Source organism: Lissotriton helveticus, chromosome 4_1 (genome assembly GCF_964261635.1).
Source record: "Lissotriton helveticus chromosome 4_1, aLisHel1.1, whole genome shotgun sequence".
Taxonomy (NCBI): domain Eukaryota; kingdom Metazoa; phylum Chordata; class Amphibia; order Caudata; family Salamandridae; genus Lissotriton; species Lissotriton helveticus.
The window spans coordinates 1,176,898,244-1,176,918,911 of record NC_136063.1 but is presented as its reverse complement, the minus strand read 5'-3'; the positions used below and the strand labels follow the sequence as shown (position 1 = coordinate 1,176,918,911).

The 20,668-nt window shown below is 43.7% G+C and overlaps 1 protein-coding gene across 1 annotated transcript in view; it reads right to left on the bottom strand.

The window, feature by feature from the left end:
* TNFRSF11A (TNF receptor superfamily member 11a) overlaps positions 1 to 20,668 on the bottom strand; it is a 295,953-nt gene that overhangs the window by 92,412 nt on the left and 182,873 nt on the right. The window contains exons 8-9 of the mRNA XM_078687767.1: positions 17,355 to 17,401; positions 12,601 to 13,441 (exon numbers count right to left, since the gene is read on the bottom strand). Coding sequence (XP_078543893.1) covers positions 12,601 to 13,441; positions 17,355 to 17,401 — 888 coding nt within the window. The remainder of the gene's footprint in view (positions 1 to 12,600; positions 13,442 to 17,354; positions 17,402 to 20,668) is intronic.

Below are 20,668 nucleotides of genomic sequence, written 5' to 3'. Positions count from 1 at the left end.
CATGTTCTCTTTCCTTATTTTCCCAAGTTCATTTATGTTCTGAGCGGCTGGTGTAGGGACTCCTTTTATTTTAGTGATACATTAATAGTGATAAGTGATAACTCCTAAGCTAATGGCAAAAAATGTTCCCACATTGAAACCAGCCTTCATTTGCTGTAGTTCTTGTTGCCTTAGAATATAAGAAATGCCAGCTCTTGAGGTCTTTCTAGATGGCAGGGTCCCTGTGTCAGTATGTGGAGTGCTAAGGTCCCGCCCAGGGTCTGTTTTATGGGTAACTCTCCTAGAAAACCAATCCTGGCGCTCTTTGACCACGTTTTTCCTGCTGTAAGTGGAACAGCATGGATGGTGGGAGCCAGCCACCAAAAATAATGTCCTTACGTCAGAGCTCTTTTTACTATAAATATGCCACCTGTCATATCTTGGACTTAGTGATGCCTGTTTTTTGTTCCTCTGTATTCCATTCCACCACATTCCAAAATATATAGGAATAGATGGCCTGGAATTCACTTCCCCTTGACTCCCTGCCAGAGAACTGCTGGCAGTCAAAGCCTATTGTCCTTTCTCAGAAATGTGTATTTTTTTTACAAATCATCATCAGGGGAGAAGTAAGAGCCTGGCAGAACTATGGTCCCGGTTATCAGACAAAAGCAAGTTTCATTCAAATCATCTTTGCAGTTTATTTAACAAAAATCTTTGTTACTCAAAGAAATAGATTTACGCTAATGTCCAAATTGGTTTTAAACACACAAACAATGAGTTCCTTTGGCATGTACTGTCTGTTCTTTACTGCACCAGTGCTGGACTACAGTGGCAAAAGTCATGCTTTTAAGTCACTCATGTGGATGATGTAAACTTATGTTGCAGCTCAAATTTGACTTAACTTGTCTACATCTAGTGCAAGGGGGGTTGGCAATCCTTTTAACATGTTTAGGGGCCGACCACATGCACTGGGACCTGGTTCGCAGTTTTTAAAATGCCTAGAGTTAAATTGTGCCAGTAGATCAAGTCCAATGAAATCATAAAAACAGGGACCTCCATGTGACTACCCCACGGGGGCTTATGAGAAGAATTACAACTTTACTCGCATGTTGGGTCACAAATTGTGAGCCTTTTGAAGTGATAATGGGAACCATTTTGTCTAAGAAATAAGGGCAAATTGGGGGTTAGTGCTAAAGACACATTAACCTCAAAGATGACTCCAGAGTGGATACATAGGATTTAAAGAGAGTATTCAGGACCATATTATCAAGACCGGCGATAACATTATCGCCGCTTTAGCGGCAGGAAACTGCCACTAAAGCGTCGATAAGGGGCTTGATAATATGCCCTTGTGAATTTCAATAGAAGCCCAGGTTTGATGTCCTGCACACCAGAACCTGGGCTTGTATGGGAATTCACAAGGGCATATTATCAAGCCCCTTTTCGACAGTTTCCTACCACTAAAGCGGCAATAATGTTATCGCCGTTCTTGATAATATGGGCCATAGTTTGTTAAAGGATTATAAAGCTTTTTTAACGTTTATCTGGTTAGTATTAGTAAAAAAAAATGGTTATAATTCCTACTCTCAATTTAGAGATAATCTTTCCTAAAAGCCCACATTTTCCTAAACAAACACTTCAACTACTTAAATACTAAATCCAAATGTCCACCAAACATTTATATTTAGGCCCTGCTATTTAAGAAACTTAAACATTGAGTACTTTTTAAGAAGCTAAAAAATTCATAACAACTTTTTAAACTAATGCTACGTTTTGCAAACATTTGAAAGAAGCATCATTTTGTTTAACTAAAAGTTCCAACTTTTTAGACCTATTCTTAAATTATTTTATTTTGGAATTATTTAACTAACAATTCAAGTATGTTAAAGTCCCTAAAGAAACTATTAAAAATAATACTCATGGTGGGGGCGTGGCTCAGCCGGTCGGGCTTTATAAACATTACATTTCTGTGATGTAGTGCCATCCTTCCTGCATACCGATACCCGATGAAACAGCCTGGGAGATCGGTGGGGCGCTGGCGGCGGCGCACTGGCCTGGCATGAACATATCCGGCGCCAGAGGCGGGCTCAGCCTTGCGGCCTTTCACCGAGACGATCCAGCAGCCCGACATCGTGGTGAGTGCGGCCTTGGTGGGGGTTCGGCACTGCCTTTCACACTTTCCCTGCTGCTCCTTTGAGCTCACCCTGCCCCTCCCGCTGCGGCTCCCTGCTCAGTCCCGGCTTTGCAGAGCGCTCTCGGGTCCCTCCCGACCTGGTGTGTACCTCCGCGCCGGGGCCTGGATTTTGAGCTGCGGCGCGAGGCGGGCTAGTGTGGAGGCCCCCGCGTCCTGTTTGACGGCAGTGGTGGCGCCGGGCCCTACCGGGCTCGCAGACTCCCCCTCCAGCCCCCGGCCCCTCCTGCGTGCTGACCACCCGCCATGAGGAGGAAGTGCCTGTCCTAGGGGCCACGTGTGGAGGTGAAATACATGGCGCTTCAACTCCGCCTTAAGGATATGCTTTTTGTGGCCGCTTGCCGCCCTAGATGCCCGCGATCACCCCCATCAGCCAACAGACTCTGAGGGCCTGTCTGTCCGTGCGGGTGGACCCTGCCAACCTCTCTGCGCCTTGGGGGCCAGACCGAGGTATAACTGCCTAGCTCTTCTTGCACACACCAGATCGCTTGCCTCGGAGTGGGTCGTGGTCATTTTTACAGCGTCGCCATCTTGCATCCACCTCTGCGCTTTACCTGGGCCCTGCCATTGGTCTGGTTGCTTTACGCAGGTGATTCCTCCTGTGCTCAAGCCTGCCTGTTTTCGGTCGCCCACTATCACCACGACTGCCGCTGTGCCGCCGTTTGCCGTAAGCCCATCCTGCTGCCCTACGCCTTGGCGGAGTCATCCTCCTACGCGGGGCTTGCTCCACCTCACCCTCTGGTTCCCCCTCGACTGCGGCCTTGTCAGTCCAACGGCACATTGCCTTCTTCTATAGGCAAAATGTGGAAGAAGGACCCCAACCAACGCAAGCTGAACTTTGACAAGACTCCCCCCAACTCAGAAGTTCATCTAACGGGGCCATGGTTTCGAATGACTCTGAGAACGCCGCCTCTCTTACGACGGCTATGTTGAATGAAATGAGGGCCGGTTTAAAGTCACTAGATAGCAAATTTGATGACCTTGACAAAAAATTGGCGGAGATGGGGTCAAAGGTTCAGGCGCATGACCGGAGGCTGGATGTGGTTGAGGCACGAGTATCGGATATTGAAGATGGCGCATCGGCCTCGCTCAAATGGCTGGACAGGCTAGAGAAGCTCCTCAAAGACGTTTCCATCAAGAACGAGGACTTGGAGGCTCGCAGCCGTCGGAACAATATTCACATCATTGGAGTTGCGGAGACGACCTCCACTGGGCGTATGGACGTCTTTGTGGAGAAATTGCTCACCGAGGTGTTCGGAAGAGACACGTTCACTCAGTGGAGCGCACTCATAGATCGCTGGGGCCCCGTCCTCTGCCTGGTCTCCCACCACAACCTATCATTGCCAGACTCATGAATTTTCATAATAGAGATGCTGCTCTCTGTTCTGCCCGAGACTTGGGTGATATTCAGTAGCAGGGGAGCAATCTGGCTTTTTTCCCTGACTTCACCTTCATGGTCCAGGAGGCAAGGCGTAAATTCAATGGTGTCAAAGCTACCTTGAAAAATCTGGGCCTTAGATACGGCATGCTTTATCCTGCAAGGTTGAGGGTCGATGTGAATGGCAGGTTTCGCATCTTCGATACCCCCACGGAGGCGCAGGAATTTTGCCAGGAATACAGGAAAAATAACTCAGGGGCTGCTGCCGTGCCGAGGGTGGGCTCCCCGTCTCAGGGGGGTTCGAAAAACAGCGTTGACCTCTTTTCTGAACCTGTAACTGGTTGACTGGTTATTGCATTTATCATTGTGTTCTGCTGTATTTAAGGCCTTCATTTATTTCCTATTTGCTTGATGACATGTTATTATTCTATGCCCGAATTGCGTGGCGTTGCCGCGCCCTATGGTGAATACCAACAATTCTCTGATTGGTATGCTATTTTAGTGCAGTACTTACTCTTTTTCTATTGTTCTGGTAATGTGTACTCTGCACTCGTATTTGGCTACGATAACTGGGGTATGCCTCTTGGGGGTTTATAAGAGGCTGGGTGGTGGGTGGGGTGTTTGTTCAATTTCATTTCTTCTTTTACAATCATTGCTTGGTTTGTCCTTTTGTGGCAGAGGATTTGCGTGCATCATGACTTGATTCCGCTTCGGTTGATACGGATGCCCAATGGTTAAGTTAGGTCATCAGCCTGGTCCTTACGGGCTCTCCCTGATGTCATTGAACGTTAGAGGACTGAATAACACCAAAAAAAGACGACATGTCCTCAATTATATTGTTCGACACAACATAGACATTGTGTTTATGCAGGAGAACCACCTCTCCGGCTCAGACTCCTTCGCTAAGAGTTGGTGTTCCCACAGATATTTCTCTAACTACAGCCGGTACGCTAGAGGGGTTGCCATATTAATCCACAAATGTGTCCCCTTTGTATTGCAAAAGACCATGACGGATGTTGAGGGTCGCACTTTGATCGATACGGGTACCCTTCTGGTACACAAGATTTCCTTCATTGGGGTTTATGGTCCAAATACAGACTTCCCTGCCTTCTTCCATGACCTGCAGATGCGGCTCCTCACACTTGACCCGGGATTGTTGATTATGGGGGGCGATTTCAACTTACTGTTAAATCCGGCCAGAGACAGCACTTCCACTTCCCCTGCTCTCAAACCCCGCTCCAGTCAAGCCCTTCAGGACATATGCACTCACCTCTTCTTGATAGATATTGAGTCCAAACTACATCCACAACTCCCGGATTCCACCCACTATTCAGGGTTTCACAACACATGGACCAGAATAGATTATTGGTTAGTCGCCCCGGGGGTGGCGGGTTGGGTTGGTGGGCTACTTACTCTTTCCCGTACACTGTCGGACCACTCACCGGTCATACTCAAGCTCAATGTTCCCAGACCGGGTGGTTACGAACGACAGTGGCGTTTTCCTGGCAAGGCATTATTAGATCCGTTTTTTTAATGAGAAAGTTCGACAATCCATTGAGGACTACTTTGAAATCAACACTGGTTCCGTAGACACCTGGGCGGTCCTTTGGGAAGGGTTCAAGGCCTACATCAGAGGCATGTGTATCGCTAAACATGCGGGAGTACTTCGTGATTTGCGCTCCACTCTGAACGGCATTGAAACTGACATTGCTGCCCTGGACCGAGAACTATTGGTTAATGCACCAAGTGCACGCGAAGCCCGTCGCCTCGCACTGATGCTCGAATCTAGAGAAACATCAGACAGTGAGTTACTGTTCCTTAATAAACAGATTGCCGCCCATCGGTATGGTGAAGGCGAACGTCCAGGCAGAGTGTTGGCTCACAATCTACACCCCCCCTCGTGACTCCTCTTACATCACAGAACTCATTGGCATGACACTTTGCTTCATTCCACCCCGGATATCTGTGACTCCTTTCTTTCATACTACAAGGCATTGTAAACATCCAGAATTACCGGGGATCTGAGGGATCAAGGGAACTACCTTGCTGAGATTGTTATTGTCTATCTAGAAAAATACATGCAGGATTTTTTGGCTGTTTCCATCACCAAGGACAGCATATTTGAAGCCATCAATGCATTGCGAGGCTCCTCAGCTCCGGGCCTTGACGGCTTCTCCACCGAGTTTTATAAAGCATATAAAGATACCTTGGTCCCGCGTCTGCTAGAGGTGTATGCTGAGGCACTAGAGGTGGGCCTACTTCCTCCCACATTCAGAGAAGCAGTCATTATTCTCCTCCCCAAGCCAGACAAAGACCCTAAAATGTGTAGCTCCTATAGACCACTGTCTCTACTAAACCTCGATTACAAAATACTTGCTAAGGTTATAACAATTCCTCTGTCCTTATTAATAGAATTCATCATCTCACTGGCACAATCAGGTTTTGTGCCTCACCGGTCCACTTCCCTCAATTTGAGAACATTATTCACTGTCCTACACCGGCTCGACCCCGCCACGCCGGCTGCCACCATTCTCCTGGATGCAGAGAAAGTGTTTGATTCCCTTGAGTGGCCCTTTTTTCTGTCCATCATGAGAAGAATGGGCATGCCTGAGTGCTTCATCTCCACAGTGGCTTTACTATACACCGAGCCAACTGCTAGACTGCGTCTGAACGGTACTATTTCAGCCCCCTTCACCTTGTCCTGGGGCACGCGGCAAGGACGCCCCTTATCCCCACTGCTTTTTATTTTGGCCATGGACCCCCTGGTTCGCCATTTCCAAGAAAAACACCTTCATCGTGGCCTGCAGTTCCGTACTGGGCTCTCCTAATCTCGCTTTATGCCGATGACACAGTATTATATGTTAGGATGCCCCACCTCAATCTTGATCCACTCATTTTAGAAATAATCCGTTTTGGCAAATTTTCCAGACTACACATCAACTGGCATAAGTCAGTTATCTTTCCACTTACTTCCAGCACGATCCCCTGGCATTGTTCATTTCCACTTGAGTGGTGCCAAGACGCGGTCAATTATCTTGGTATCCATGTCTATCTTGATACCACCACTATGATCAGATTAAATTATGGAAGAGCGATTGATTCTCTCGAATTTCAACTTGTTAAATGGCTTAGTCTGCTATTATCTATGGCGGAAGAGTCGCCATCATACAAATGGTTGTCCTTCCGTGGTTCCTGTACCTTTTTAATAACATTCCCATCCCGCTCACCAAAACCTTTTTTTCACAGCTGCGTTCCTTATTATTGCGTCTTGTCTGGGGGGAATAAGACCCCTCGGGTTAGCTGGCAGATTCTGACCCTGCCTTATGCCATGGGGGGATTCGGTTTCGCAGATTTTTATCTATACTACCTAATAGCGCAATGCTGTTACGCCCACGGCTGGTTTCATCCGGACGCTTGCATTCCATATCTGAAGCCAGAAGCTGACCTGGTGCTCCCTCGTCCCCTTTCCAATATCTTGCCTATTGGATTCCCTCGGGACCCCCACGACATCCAAACGGTATCGACCACTTGCTGGGCATGGAATAGACTGTGCAGATTGTTGGGCCTTGACCACCTATACTCACCATAACTGACTCTACCTAACCGTTCTTTGTTTCCAGTAACTGGTGAGGTATTGATTCAGCGGACCCTTGCCAAATTCCACATTAGTATGGTAGGAGACCTGTTTCCCGAGGGCCATGCCTTTATTATTTTAGAAGACGATCGATTCTCTGACCGCTCGTTTATGGACACATTTGTATTGACACGTGTTTTATCTATGCTTCGGGTCGCATTCCCCTCGTTCCCGATAGCGCCTGAGCCGACCCTCCCACTGACACTGCTTATTCTACAACCTACTAGTGCACATTAGGTTTCCAAATTATATAAGCAATGTAGCGAGATCCTTCCTTTCTCTGACTCGAGGTGTGTGCTGCGTGGGAGATTGATCTTGGTAAGCCCATTACTGATGACCAATGGGAACCATGCTGCAGGGCTACAAAGGAGGTTTACAGCAGGCACAAACTTCTTCATTTCAAATTCCTCCGCAGAATGTATCATAGACCGTTTCGGTCATATAGAATTGACCTCAATAGGTCCCACCATTGTCAGAAATGTTGGTTCTAGGATTGTTTGCTGGCAGTTAATCCTTGGATGTTTCTTTCTCTGTGGTCAGCATTTGGCATGCATATTTGAAAGACATTGGAGTTTATGATTTCGAAGTCCATTTCAGGCATGAATGACTATTTCTCTGCAAATTGGTTTCGGTTTAATAAGTCCCTTGCCGCTGGGTTACTTCTATGAGCTCCCAAACTTGGAAGCATGTCCTTTGTTACAGTCACATTACCCCCAGCCATTCTGGGGCTTACCATGTAGGAACAGGTACACACCGCTTAGTGATTGCGGTGAAGTTGACTGACAGGATATGCCCAGACCAGTCACGAAGGACACCCTGGTGATCGTGCCTGGGACCACGCATGATCACTGCACTTTGACCACACCTTCTTTGCCTCAGGTATGTGGTGTTTTACTTAAACCAATAGCTTAGGCTGAGTCTGACTGTTTGGTTCCAACCCTAAAGTCACTCAACTACAAACAGGTAGCCATAATTCATTCTGTGTCAGGTAACCATCGTCCATTAAAAATCATGAGTTAGAATGTTGCAAGTGTTTGTTCTAAGATTTCACTCAAAGATTGGCAGATGTTTATAAGTGCTTATGACATTATGCCTCCTCAAGAAACTTAGACTCACTCATAGACCCAAAAATTATATTGTCAATGAGTCAAAGTCCATCGATATTCCCACAAACTTCCTTCCACAAAGTTGTTGCGGGGGGTGGGGGGGTAAATCACTGGACCCAGATGGAGTCCCTATCGATCTAATAGAATGCAGCCTAAATCTATGGGCCCCTTTGTTGACTAACGTCTTCAACAGTCTAAATCACTCTACCATACCTAGCTGTTGGGCAAACTCTACTATAGCATATATACATTTTTTTTTTAAAGGTCACCACTTTAAGACCCACTGTTACCGAATCTCACTGATTGATAGTCCTGAAAAAATCCTTGAGAGGGTACTTTATAATAGGATACAAGAGTGGGCTAAAGACAAGAACATCTTAAACCCTTAAAGACAAGAACATCTTAAACCCTTGTGAATCAGGTTTTCAGACTTGTATTGGCACTGTAGAGCAATGCTTAAACTTGGGTTTAGTGACTGGTAAATAAACAGTGGCAAGGCAGTCCCCCCTATGCCTATACCTAGCTTTCATGGACCTGTCCATGGCCTTTGACTAAGTTAACTGTCCAAGGCTTTGGCAATTCCTTCAGGAAATGGAAATTGATGAGACACTTATACACATGCAGCTCTCAAGCCACACAAACAGCGCGAGACATGGTAAAAATGGTGAGGTGTTGGATGTTATTCAAACATGAATTTCAACAAGGCTGCATACTTGCCCCACTGCTATTTATTCTGTACATCAACAACCTCAGCACACACTTAGTACGGAGCACCTCGGAAGTCCCAACGATAAATGGCACCGTTCTTGTAGCACGAATGTACCTGGATGACGCAGTGCTAATGGCCAGTGCACCAAAGGCGCTGCATGTGCTGGTTCACACTTTTGAGAACTTTATTGCTAGTCTTGACTTACTAACCAATGTTTCACAATCATTCATAATGATATGCAGGCCTGAGCGATCGTGGATTTAAAAATTCACAGTTGTCTCAGACACCTTATAATGTACGAACAAATTCCTTATTTAGGTGTTACCTTCAGCTCATCAGGCTCCTGGGCCCCGCATATATCATGCTGCAGGGTAAAATTGTCAAGCGCATTTGGATCGCTTTCCAGTCTCCCGCGCCCCTTGGGTGGATGGTCTCTAGCCCCCTCCAACAGATATATGCTGCACAATGTGCCCTGATAGCCACTTATGGGACAGGAGTTTGGGGAGGGTCGTCAAATGTATGGCAGTCTTGAGAGCATAAAACTATTCCTAAAGGAGAATCTTAGCTCTTCCTATATCCGCCTTAAAGTTCATTAGTCACAACAAGTTGGGCTTAACCTACTTGAGGGGCTTTATTCGTACTTGACACTCCAAACAGTGGCTTTCTATCTAGCAGACTGAGGAAGCATCCTTAATAAGGTACATAATTACAGATTGCCTGTCCTGCGAAAAGAGCTTGTCCATCCCGCGGCTAGAATATGTAAAAAAATTATTTGAAGTGATTGGTATGTCTCGCATGTTTTTCGACAGAGCACCGCTCTTGACAAAAAACAGGTTTCCACAGTGTTGATAGACCAGCTGCAAGCGAACAGGGTCATGGCCAAATCCGACACAACAACTGTTGCCAGTTATTTATGCCGAAATCCTGAGGTCACTTTCGACAGTCGTTTATTTCAGACTAGAGGGAACTGGAAGCGCTCCTTGCTATTTCGGTTTAGAGCTGGCACAGTCAAGTATTCACTGTTTCCCCTTGGGGTACCAGCATAAACTAGCTTTTAGAGCTTGCCCGTGTAACAATGTTTCAAAACAGTCAATTCTCTTCTTCTTCGTCTTTTACAAACTATACACCAAAAACTTCCTAGTACGACTCATGAAACTTAGAAATATAAGGCACTGCTCACCATCCTATTATTATCTCCAACAAATATCATATGAAGAGACTTGTACTTGTGTTAGCTTTGTTTCTTTGCGCTGCTGTATGTTCACAGGGCACCACACGTTTTACTTAAGCTGTGATCAAACCAGATTGTATGTGTTTTTTTTCATAAATAGTTGTCAATTAAGGAAACACCTGATCTAGGGTGAGGTATTCATGCACGGTTGATGAACTTTACATAAAAATAAAAGGTAGGGGATCACCTCCCTCCTCTGTTTAATGTATTTTACGCATTTTATTGACTTTTATGTGTATTTATGTATGCTTTAATGTTTCTAATTGCAGCCAAATAAAGTTTTTCAAATCAAAATCAAATCGAGTCCATTCAGGTCTTGTTCTATTGATTTATTGCATTACATAATTAGCATTGTTTGCTGGCCTGTTAGGGTGGTCTCTACTTTTTCAGATTTTTAGGTGTTTCTTGTTCGGCTGTGGCTCATAAACTTCTCTGCAAATCTCTGTATAAATGCTTGTTTTCCTACGTGTATCGAGAAAATTCTCCTGCAAAGTTCACTTGACATAATCAAGTGCCTCATGTCATGCAGAGAGATGACTGGTCTATCAGGTCCTAAAGGGTGGATGGTGTGGGAAACAGCGTCTCTATCATTTCTTCCATCAGATTGCTTCACTGTGGGTGGACGACCTTTCTACTCAGATCATAAGTATTTTGTTGGAGTACTGCCAGACATTGTTTTACATATATCTGTATACTTTGTTGGGTGCTTTTTAAGTGTTACCCAGTGATTGATCGTTCCAGACATTCCAACTGCTGAAGGTTGAGGGTATTCTATCTGTCAGTGTACTTTGTAGTCCAGTGATGGATGGTTTACTTTTTTGGTGTCTTCCTGTTTTTTGTCTTCTTTATGGTTCTCTAACGAGTAGAAGGCTTTGAGGACAAGGCTCTTTCGCTTTTGGCAGCAGTTCATTTCTGCCCATTAAGTAAGTGATTTATCTAATAGTCATTACATTTCCTTGTTACATTCGTTGGTTTACTTTCTTCCTCTTTTCCCAAAAGTAATCTGCATCTCTGGCCACTATAGTACTTCATGGGTATTAGAAACATGACGTTTTTGGATGAGAGCACTGTAAGGTATGCAGGGAAATAAGAGGAGTAAGGCCCTTGTTGTTGAATTTAAAGGACTAGCATGGTTGTTTCCCGTTTCTTTTATTCTGTTAGCTCTCAGAGAAGTAGCGTAGGACACCATTTATTCAAATATTACATTCTGTAACTAGATCATAAATACACCATCTAGCGTAACAAAATGGAAATAATGAAGCGCCAAAAACCTACTTTGCTTTTTTTGACTGGTTTGATATGGGAAAAAGAATTCAAATATGTATATTCTGCAAATTAAAATGTAATTGCAAAAAAAGAAAAAAATAATGATGGTTACTAGGAAAATCCCAGCAAAAGGAATGTCCTAATTGAAACAGCAAGTAAATTTGGGAGATGTAGACCAGGAACTCATAAAAACAGGCTAGTGTGGACACTGCTGCAAGAGCAAAGAAGTAGCTTGTGATTCGGAGGTTAAGGAAATGGTTGTCTATCATTGAGCATTCCAAGTGAAAGCCAAGGGAAAACCTCAGGCTGGACACCTCCCCTGTGTTCTTGCAGTTATTTTACACAGTGTGTGGTCCCTGCAATTGCCGCTAAGTTCAACTCAGTTACAAAACCCGGAAAGGCAGCCAAGACTAACAGTTTCCAGGGCACTCGCTTATTAAAGTAGTTGGAGTCTGTCTGAGACATTTCCAGTAGCCTCACTGTCATTCGTTTTTCCAGATGACTATAATACAAACATATATATTTATATATTTTAGAGTGCCTGATCACTGGAAGAAACTTTTAGTCAATTCGCTATGCAGTCTGAAGATTGATAGGAAAACCCTTGAAGTGGAAACATCTTGCAGTCAATTCACAAGTGTCCTGCCCTCTGTGTAACCTTACTGGGCCTGGAGTCTGGACTGCTTCCACAGGAAAATGAGAAGCAGTGCGCAACCACGGTTCTCTTACAGTAATTCAACCAAGGCTAAAAAAAACTTGCATTTGTTGAATATGGAAGGATCCTTTTCTCTGGTCGATAAACGACCACTGTTACCTCTAGCAGTCACCTTGCTAGCCTTCGTCTTAGAAGTCCTGAAGACAGAGGAAGGCATTGAAAGCACACAGGAATCTAGGAATGCTGTTTATTTTCTGTTAGTTTCCCTCCTTGGATTTTCTCTACTCCTTCATCAGCTAATAGGAAGCCAATAAGGGGAAAAGAAAGGGAAAACGGTTACCCATTTTATGTCATCAGGGCCACATCAGCTATCGCTGACATTTAGATGAATCAACATCCACGTGAACACCACATCTGGCAATGTTCCCAAACCTTCCATTTTACTACTTACCAGACGGTGTTGGAGATACAGAACTTGAGCTGCTTGAGGTGCTGCTTGCTTGGGAGGTGCTCCGTTTTGTGCTCGGATGGTTTGTCTCAGAACTGTCTTGTCTATGAGACTTCTCCCTGATACCATTAGCTGAAATGTCCTCATCAGCACATACACCATCTGACTCGCAGGCATACCTGGGGTAATGTTCATGCTCAAGCGCTTCACTGCTTATTTTATTTCCAATGTCAAAATGGTCCATCTCTTTACTGTAAGAGTCCCTTAGCAGATCATCATAGGAGTGGCACATGTCAAGGTTAGCATAAGAGGCAGCCACGGCTGTGCCTTGTGCACCATGAAATGCACCCATGCAATTGCAAGCCGTCTGCACTGAACTGCTTGAGGAAGGATGAGCATACTCGGCTCCACAGGAATGATCTGAGCTGTGGCTATCTTCAGAGTCAAAAAAACATTCCGTGCCCATGAAGCACTGGCTGAAGCAATCATTCTCGCCAACCTCCAGCGGCTCAGAAAAGGGAGGTGCAGACTGATGCTCCAGCTGGCCCATGACAGCTGTGGACCAAAAGAACCTCTGATGGCCACGATCCACATACTCGTCTTCTGTAGGCAGGTGCTTTGGCTGGTCCTTGCAGGAATTAGTGGATGCGGATATTGGAACATCTTCGGACTCACTGTGGCCACTCTCAAGCCCTGTATCACCACTCAGTACATGCCCCTCTGAGCAGCACATGTCTTGCGCGTAGAAACTTTTGTCATCCTTGGTAAATAGAGGTACCCCATCAGACAGCTGGAGACAAGTGTTTTCCAAATGCTTGTTATTAAAGTTACTGCAGCATTTGTCCTGAAAAAACACACAAATCAAAACATAACTAAAGGGACAACGCTTACACACCTTTGCAAGTACGTGAAATACAGCTGATACAATGGTGCCCAAATGACATTTATAGGGGCTGAAGATGCATACTGGCCACAAGTGTGCCTCACACCTCCTCAGTTCAATCCGGCAAATCCAGTGCTGGCTGCGCTTCAACACTCAAGCCACCACAACTACAATAGTTAGAGACTACCTGGAACTGCCTTTACCAGAATACACTGGGGAGGGATTCGACAGATTTTTGACCAGGGTGCAACCTCATGCCCCAAAAACATATAGTAAAATATCCTCATCTTGAATATGTCACAAAAATATTTTTAGTTTTTAAAACAAGAAGAAAACTAAATTGTAATCTACATTTAAAATAGCACAGCTAGTTTTACATTCATTTGCGAAGATATTTCACTTATTTCTGTTGCATTAAAGAGATCAAAGAATATTGTCTCATATTGAAATATTAATATGCATTACATTTTATATTATTTAAAATATTTAAATATTTTCTGACTAAAAACACATTGTATTTTGCCCCACCACTCTTGTGCCCTATCCTTTCCGCTCCAGTTCTGTTTCTTTGCCTCTTATTTGAAAATAAGCAAACACAGACTAAAGGGAAAAGATGATGGACAATTTATTAAAGTAACCGTGGCTAAACGACCAGGAGAACTGAAGACACTACAGGGAAGAAGTTGACCTTACTGCTACACTCTGCGTCTGCCATTCCTTTCACACATATGAAGGTTCTGAGGTTTAGGAAAGTCATTGAGAATAGGTGTTAGCAGGGAAAAGATTTAAGGTTCAACCAAAGATGCTTCCTCGTACCCCCTGCCCAAGCAGAGCAATGGCTCAAGAGCTTGTCTGCCAGATCACCTTCACAAGAACATACCTCTGTGGGGGAGGATAGCTCTGCATGGAGTAATAACAGAGTCTTCATCTCAGGAGTCAGACCATCATGACTGACGAAGAGTCTATCTGATAGACAAATGTGTGTGCGTGGCTGGCATAGACACGAGGTACACTTAACATTAGGACTGTGAAAGGTCTTATTTGTGCCAACAACCGTTTGGGAAAAAAGTAAAGGGCAGGCATTCTTAATGTATCAGGAAGTCCAAAAAAAACACAGAGAAAGAGAACCTGAACGGGACTGACAGATGTATTTACTTTCAAGGAAAACTGCAGGAGGCTATGTTATGTGCAGGTACACTGTTTATTTATGCCCGATACTTTAGATTAAACTGATAGCAGACTAGACCTCTAGTAAAGGCTATTGAATTATCTTTGAAACAACATTCAAATCCCACATTGGATGGATTACGGATAATACGGGGAACAGTCAATCAAACGGAAAATAATCTTTTTTCAAGTTTCTGTCTTCAATAAATCTTGAAAGGAATGACTGACTGGCAGGACTAGCTAGATTTCTCAATCAGGAAACATCAATATCCAGGGAGAAGAGCACTGGGATAATTTTGTTTGCCCAGAAACTAATGAAAAACATAGCCACCTCAGTCACTTCCATTACAATTTGGAAATGTATACCCACTGCCGCTAAGCTTCAAGTTAATTTGCAATATTATCCTTAAACAATACCAAGTGACAGTAGGTTAAGCGTAGATTAGGACCTCAATTAGCAGTCTGAAAATCTAATGGATGGAGGACAAGTTGCAGAACCTGCATGTCCTCACGATATAAGTGATCTGATGACTGACAAAAATATCAAGATTCTCCACAGACAGGTTCAGGAGATGCATGAAACATAGCATGTTCAAAGAGGAAGTCACTCAGAAATTGAGGGGAAATGATAACCAGGTAGGACTTGATCTCTACTCTGCTCTCATGCTGATCCACGTGGAGCTGTATTTCTCCCATTCATAGCCTTGTGAACCACTTTCCTTGGTTGCTTGCTTGTGTGCCAGGATAAACCTGTCTTCTAGAGAATCTACAAAGATTCTGCCCCAGTCTAAATAAAAAAGGAGGGCAGAGTAGTACAGTCTAGTCAAGTTGTCACTGCTCATCTCTTGCACTAATTTAGGACCTCACCAGCAATAGGCACAATAGAATCTTTCTACTAAAGGTTGGTTTGTAATCTTAGCCTGATGTGTCTCTCAAAATAATTTAGGACTTACTAGGTGCCTAAACAACACACCAATGCCCAGACTTCACACAGTTATCATTATTTCCGTAATCGCTCAATTGTTGAATCCAGACATAGAATTGTATTCTGCTTATGCAGTCCTACATGCCCTTCAGGTTCCTGAAATTCCAGAAGGTTACCTATAGCATGAACTTGTCTTCAAAGTAATGTATAGAGTGGGTTAAGATTCGGAGAAGGGACATTACAGAAAGGATACAGAAGGGTTAGGGTAGTGGGAAGTTCATGGGGTAATAAAGACATTTAGATCATTCTGGAAGTGAATGGGAAAGGCAGCTTATCAAATCGGGGCGAGGGTTGCATTCCAGATCATTGATGGGCAGCAGGCAAAGGACTGGTGTCTTATATTCTTCCTGCATTTTCTGGATTCAAACTTCCTTGGATATGCGTTTACTGCTGATGGGATGAGGTTGGATATCTCAAAAGTAAAGTATGAGTTCATGCTGGGTAACTGGTACATCAGGGGGATGGGGCGATCTACATAGCTGACACTGGTAAATGGTGGAGGAGGAGCTTAAACAAGCTAAAAGTTGCCTGACGCTTAAATATGTAGAGCCAAGATGATGGTGGTGACTAATCATTATACTTTCCCTTGCTTTGCTCAAAGTGTTGGATGCTGTATACATGAATGATGAAGACATAGAGGATGGGGGTGTCAGTGGAGAAGAATTGTCTTTTCAATGAAAATTAAGTCAAAATTGTGTGAGACGATGGTGTTTGCTAGATTTGTGTGCATGACTGAGGAGTGAGATTTAATGAATATGAAGTGTATTTTCTGTCTGATGCAGGTAATACAATGCTAATGAGGGTATATGGGTTAGCTCTACATGGTGGAGTGGGAGTAGTTTACATGTGGGTCGGATGGTGGAAATGGAGCTTGAGTATATGAGTTGGAGGCACATGAAATGACACTATGTGGTGCTGTGTAGTATGCAGGTGTTCGAGGCCTGGCACTTATAAGGTCATAGCAGGACCAAACAGGAGATTTCCCTTGCACTTATAATTCTCCACCTTTTGCTTTGAACACCTGGGGGAAGACATCCATGAGTAGAGATAGGCAAAGGTTTCATTCTGTGAAGGTTCACCTAGTTCCAATTTAGTGTGATCTATAGTGTGGCGGTGCTGTGACTAGAGCCACCTTTTTAAATTTGCTGGAGTGGCTGGATGATTCTGCTAGCTCTTGACTGGTCTGGCAGTATGAGCACGTGACCTACTGCAACAGTGATTCCCTGGACGCTGCTTCATTATTTTTCTAGTTCTCTGATAGGGCAGATGTCTGCCCCAATGGGGCAGACGTTTCTCTGATCTCAACAAGATTTTCACAGACCATAAATATTAGACAGGTGTGTGTTCCCGCTGTCCGATCAACCCAACCCCACATTTTACTGTTAACACCTAACTGGCCACCCTAACGTGTGTCTGGGCTACTCTGGGTCCTAGGGTATGAGCCACTACTGGTATGCAAGTATAGGAGGAGCTGTGTAAATTTGCAATATGTTGACATGACTGCACATCAATGCTCACCCCAGACTCTGCTGTTTCCTCCTTTACTTGCACACCAGGAACATGTAACCAAGAGAGTAACTTGATGTTCTGTTCCCTCGGCTTTGACTACTAGCCATGGAAAGCATGAGCCTTATGAAAAGCAAACTATTATATCGGTCTCTTCACTAGGATCCAATATTTACAACCACAAAATAATAGTGTCAGGCAAATTGGTTCTCATACCTTCTCTCCTCGGCTGCAGTATTCATGAAGCCAGCGCTGCAGGTTAACTGTGGTAAACAAGTAGAAGACAATGAAGCTTAGCAGACAGCCTTTGGCAATAGGCACATTTTTAAGACTACAACTGCAACCATCTTGCAAGCATCTACAATTATTAATTTATATTAATAGGCTATGGCATTGAGAACAAACCAAAATATTGACTCTCTTTACATTTCTGAAAATGTAATTCACTTAGTCACTCCATTTGTGGTGCATTGAGAACTACTGCAAAGCAGTATTTAACCTTTACCATGCACCAGTTACCATACAGCACCTGTACCACACAGCTGGGTAGGAATAAGGGGTAGCAGGGATATTTTACGGTGCAAGGATGGGTAGAGATAAAAAGTAGTGAAGTGATTTTAGGGTTCAGAAGGGGTAGTGGTAAAGGCGGGTAAGGATTTAAAAAAGAGGATGGGTTTGCCTCCAATAATATGTGTGTGTGTATATATCTCTGTCTATATATATCGATAAATATACATACATAAATAAATATATTAACTCACACACATATAAATATAAATATATATGTGAATATACGTGTGTTTGTGTGTGTGTGTGTGTATATATATACAACACTCCAACCAACGTGTTTCAGCCCTCCCACGGCTTTTCTCACGGTTAGTGAGTCCTTCTTTAGTTACACTTTTTATACCCACTTTAGCCTTAAAGGGGGCATTGTGGGAAATGTAGTGTTTTCACTAAACTTTATACATACTATTTACACAGAAGACCGTGCGCATTTTGTCAGGTATTTACATAGTGTCTTAAACATGTTACATCGTCCATTTGTTTGTATCTCTTACGCGCTCTACTTTTACCAGTTGCTTCTATTAACCTTCATTATAATGATTGTATTTACTGGTATCGTACCTGTGTGTTCCATGTTAATGCATTACTGGCTTCATACATTTAATTATCGTAAACATTTTCTCAGTGCTTTAGTGCCCCTTATTAGTATCAGCCAAAGATCTATCATATTCGTGTCTTGTGTGTGGTATAGTACCCATGTATGAGAAACGCACTTTCAGAGTATGTCATCGCAGTTCAGTTCAATTCATAATTTTTACATTACTAAAGTTTATCAAGGTTTACATAAAGTTCCTCATCATTACTGATGCCTCTGGCGGTCTTAGTTCTGAGTCTCATGATGAAGCATGACTCCATTTGGTGCAGCTTTTCACTCTGTCTCCTCCCCGCTCTCCTTGAGGTATCATTTGGATTCCATAATAGTTCATTGCTCTCCAATCTCCTCTTTGGAATTTGGATATGTGCTTTGCTGTGGCCTACGTCATATCCCCATTCTTCACTGCACGAATATGCTCAAGAATGCGTTTTTTCAACATGCAGGTCGTACTGCCAATATACTTCATTGCACAATTGCACTCTATTATGTAGATGACAAACCTAGACATACAAGAGATGTTCTGATCAATGATAATCAAATTTCCGTTGGGTTCTATGATTGTAGTCACGTTTTTCCCTATTTTACAGGCCTTGCAAGAGTTGCATTATCTGAAACCCTTTTGCTGGTCTGTTAGCCAATTGGTTCGTTGATCTTCTTTAGCCTCATCGATGCTCATGAAGAGCTGAGCTCAGCTCGTCATGAGCCATGGAACGCTCACACGTGGGGATAATTCCCCTGCTGTGCTGAGCGTTCCACGGGAACGGGTGTGCTCATGACGAGCTCAGCTCGTCATGAGCACACGAGCGCCGTGCCTCATGACGAGCTGAGCTCGTCATGAGCATGGGAGCGCTGTGCACGCACCCCCCCCGCCCCCCAGCACAGCGGGGGAATTACCCCCGCACGGAAGGGGTTAAAGTGGCTTTTGACAAGTAAGTCTCTCAGGGATTTGGTTTTTCTGTAGGTAACTGCCAGTTTAGACCCCAAGATTTTCCCTTTGTCTGGGTCCCCTGAGATTAGATGCCAGTATTTTTTGATTTTGTTAATAATTCTCCCACTTTCTTTACTGTATGTGGTGACAAATCTAGGTGCCCCCTGTTCTTTGTTATCATTAGTTCTTGGTTTTGGAATTAGTGTTTCCTCTCTCGGTTTTTTGTCAATTCGTCTTTTGCATTTTTTGAGTATAGTTTCGTTATATCCTCTCATCCCGAGTCTGCTCATTGTTTCCTGAATTTTCTCCTCTGCATCCTCTTTTTTTGAACAATTCTTCTTCATGCGCATGAATTCCCCGTATGGGATACTCTTCATCAATGGTTTCGGGTGAAAACTCGTCCCATGAAGGATGCTGTTGGTTGCAGTCTTTTTCCTGAATAGTGTGGAGTGTGACTGTTCATTTTCTATGAAGATTTTAGTATCTAGAAAATCAATTTCCTTCTTGCTTGTGGTACACGTAAATGACAAGCCCACTTGGTTGCTGTTTAATTTTAAATAGTACTCATGAAAATCCTGTTCTGTGCCATGCAATTTCATACAAGAAACAGATCGTCAATATAGCGTACCGATAAAATGATTCGCTCTAGGTCATCTTCATTGTCTGCACTCCACGTTATTGTTCTCTCCCACCACCCCATTGTGCTGTTTGCGTATGTTTGAGTTCTGTAATGCTTTGCAGCTTTAGGAAGTAATTACAAGCTTCCAGACCCACTTCATGCCTTATGGACATGTATAAAGACACCACGTCTATTATTCCTAGAAGATATTGTTGGCTCCAAGTTATTACAGTGAAAATTCTGAGGAAATCTCCTGTATCTCTAGCGTATGAGCTCATACTATGTGCATGGATGGCACTGGCGAGATAACTTGTTCAAAATAATTAACTATTCTGTCATGCCTCTGCACTTTTAAACTGCCCATTCCTTTATACAAAGGGTTGCCTCGTTGCCAGTTTCCCTGGTTAGTTGTTTGGAACACGAACACCATGAACGGCTTGAGCTGATATGTTAAAAAATCTTTGTCCTTAAATGTCATGTTTATGTGCACTTTCAGCTACGATTCCATTTAAAAAGCATGGTTCGCGCCAATATGCTAAACAATCCTTTTCTTTTACTATCATGCTTATGCTCGCTGTAAGCTACACTTCTGTTTCAAAAGAGAAACGCCTTGATGGCATTCCTCAATATATTTTTAGCATATTTACCAACTGCGTTTCCACTCTTAGCCTCCTTCCTCTGGTCTGTTGTGGTGAACACACCAACGCTCCTTTAAATAGTATGCCTAGTATTTATTTATTGTCACATGATTATATGATGTATTGTGTTTTAAAAAAGCTGCTAGTGCGATTCCCCTCCTGTGCTGGACAGCAATAAAAACG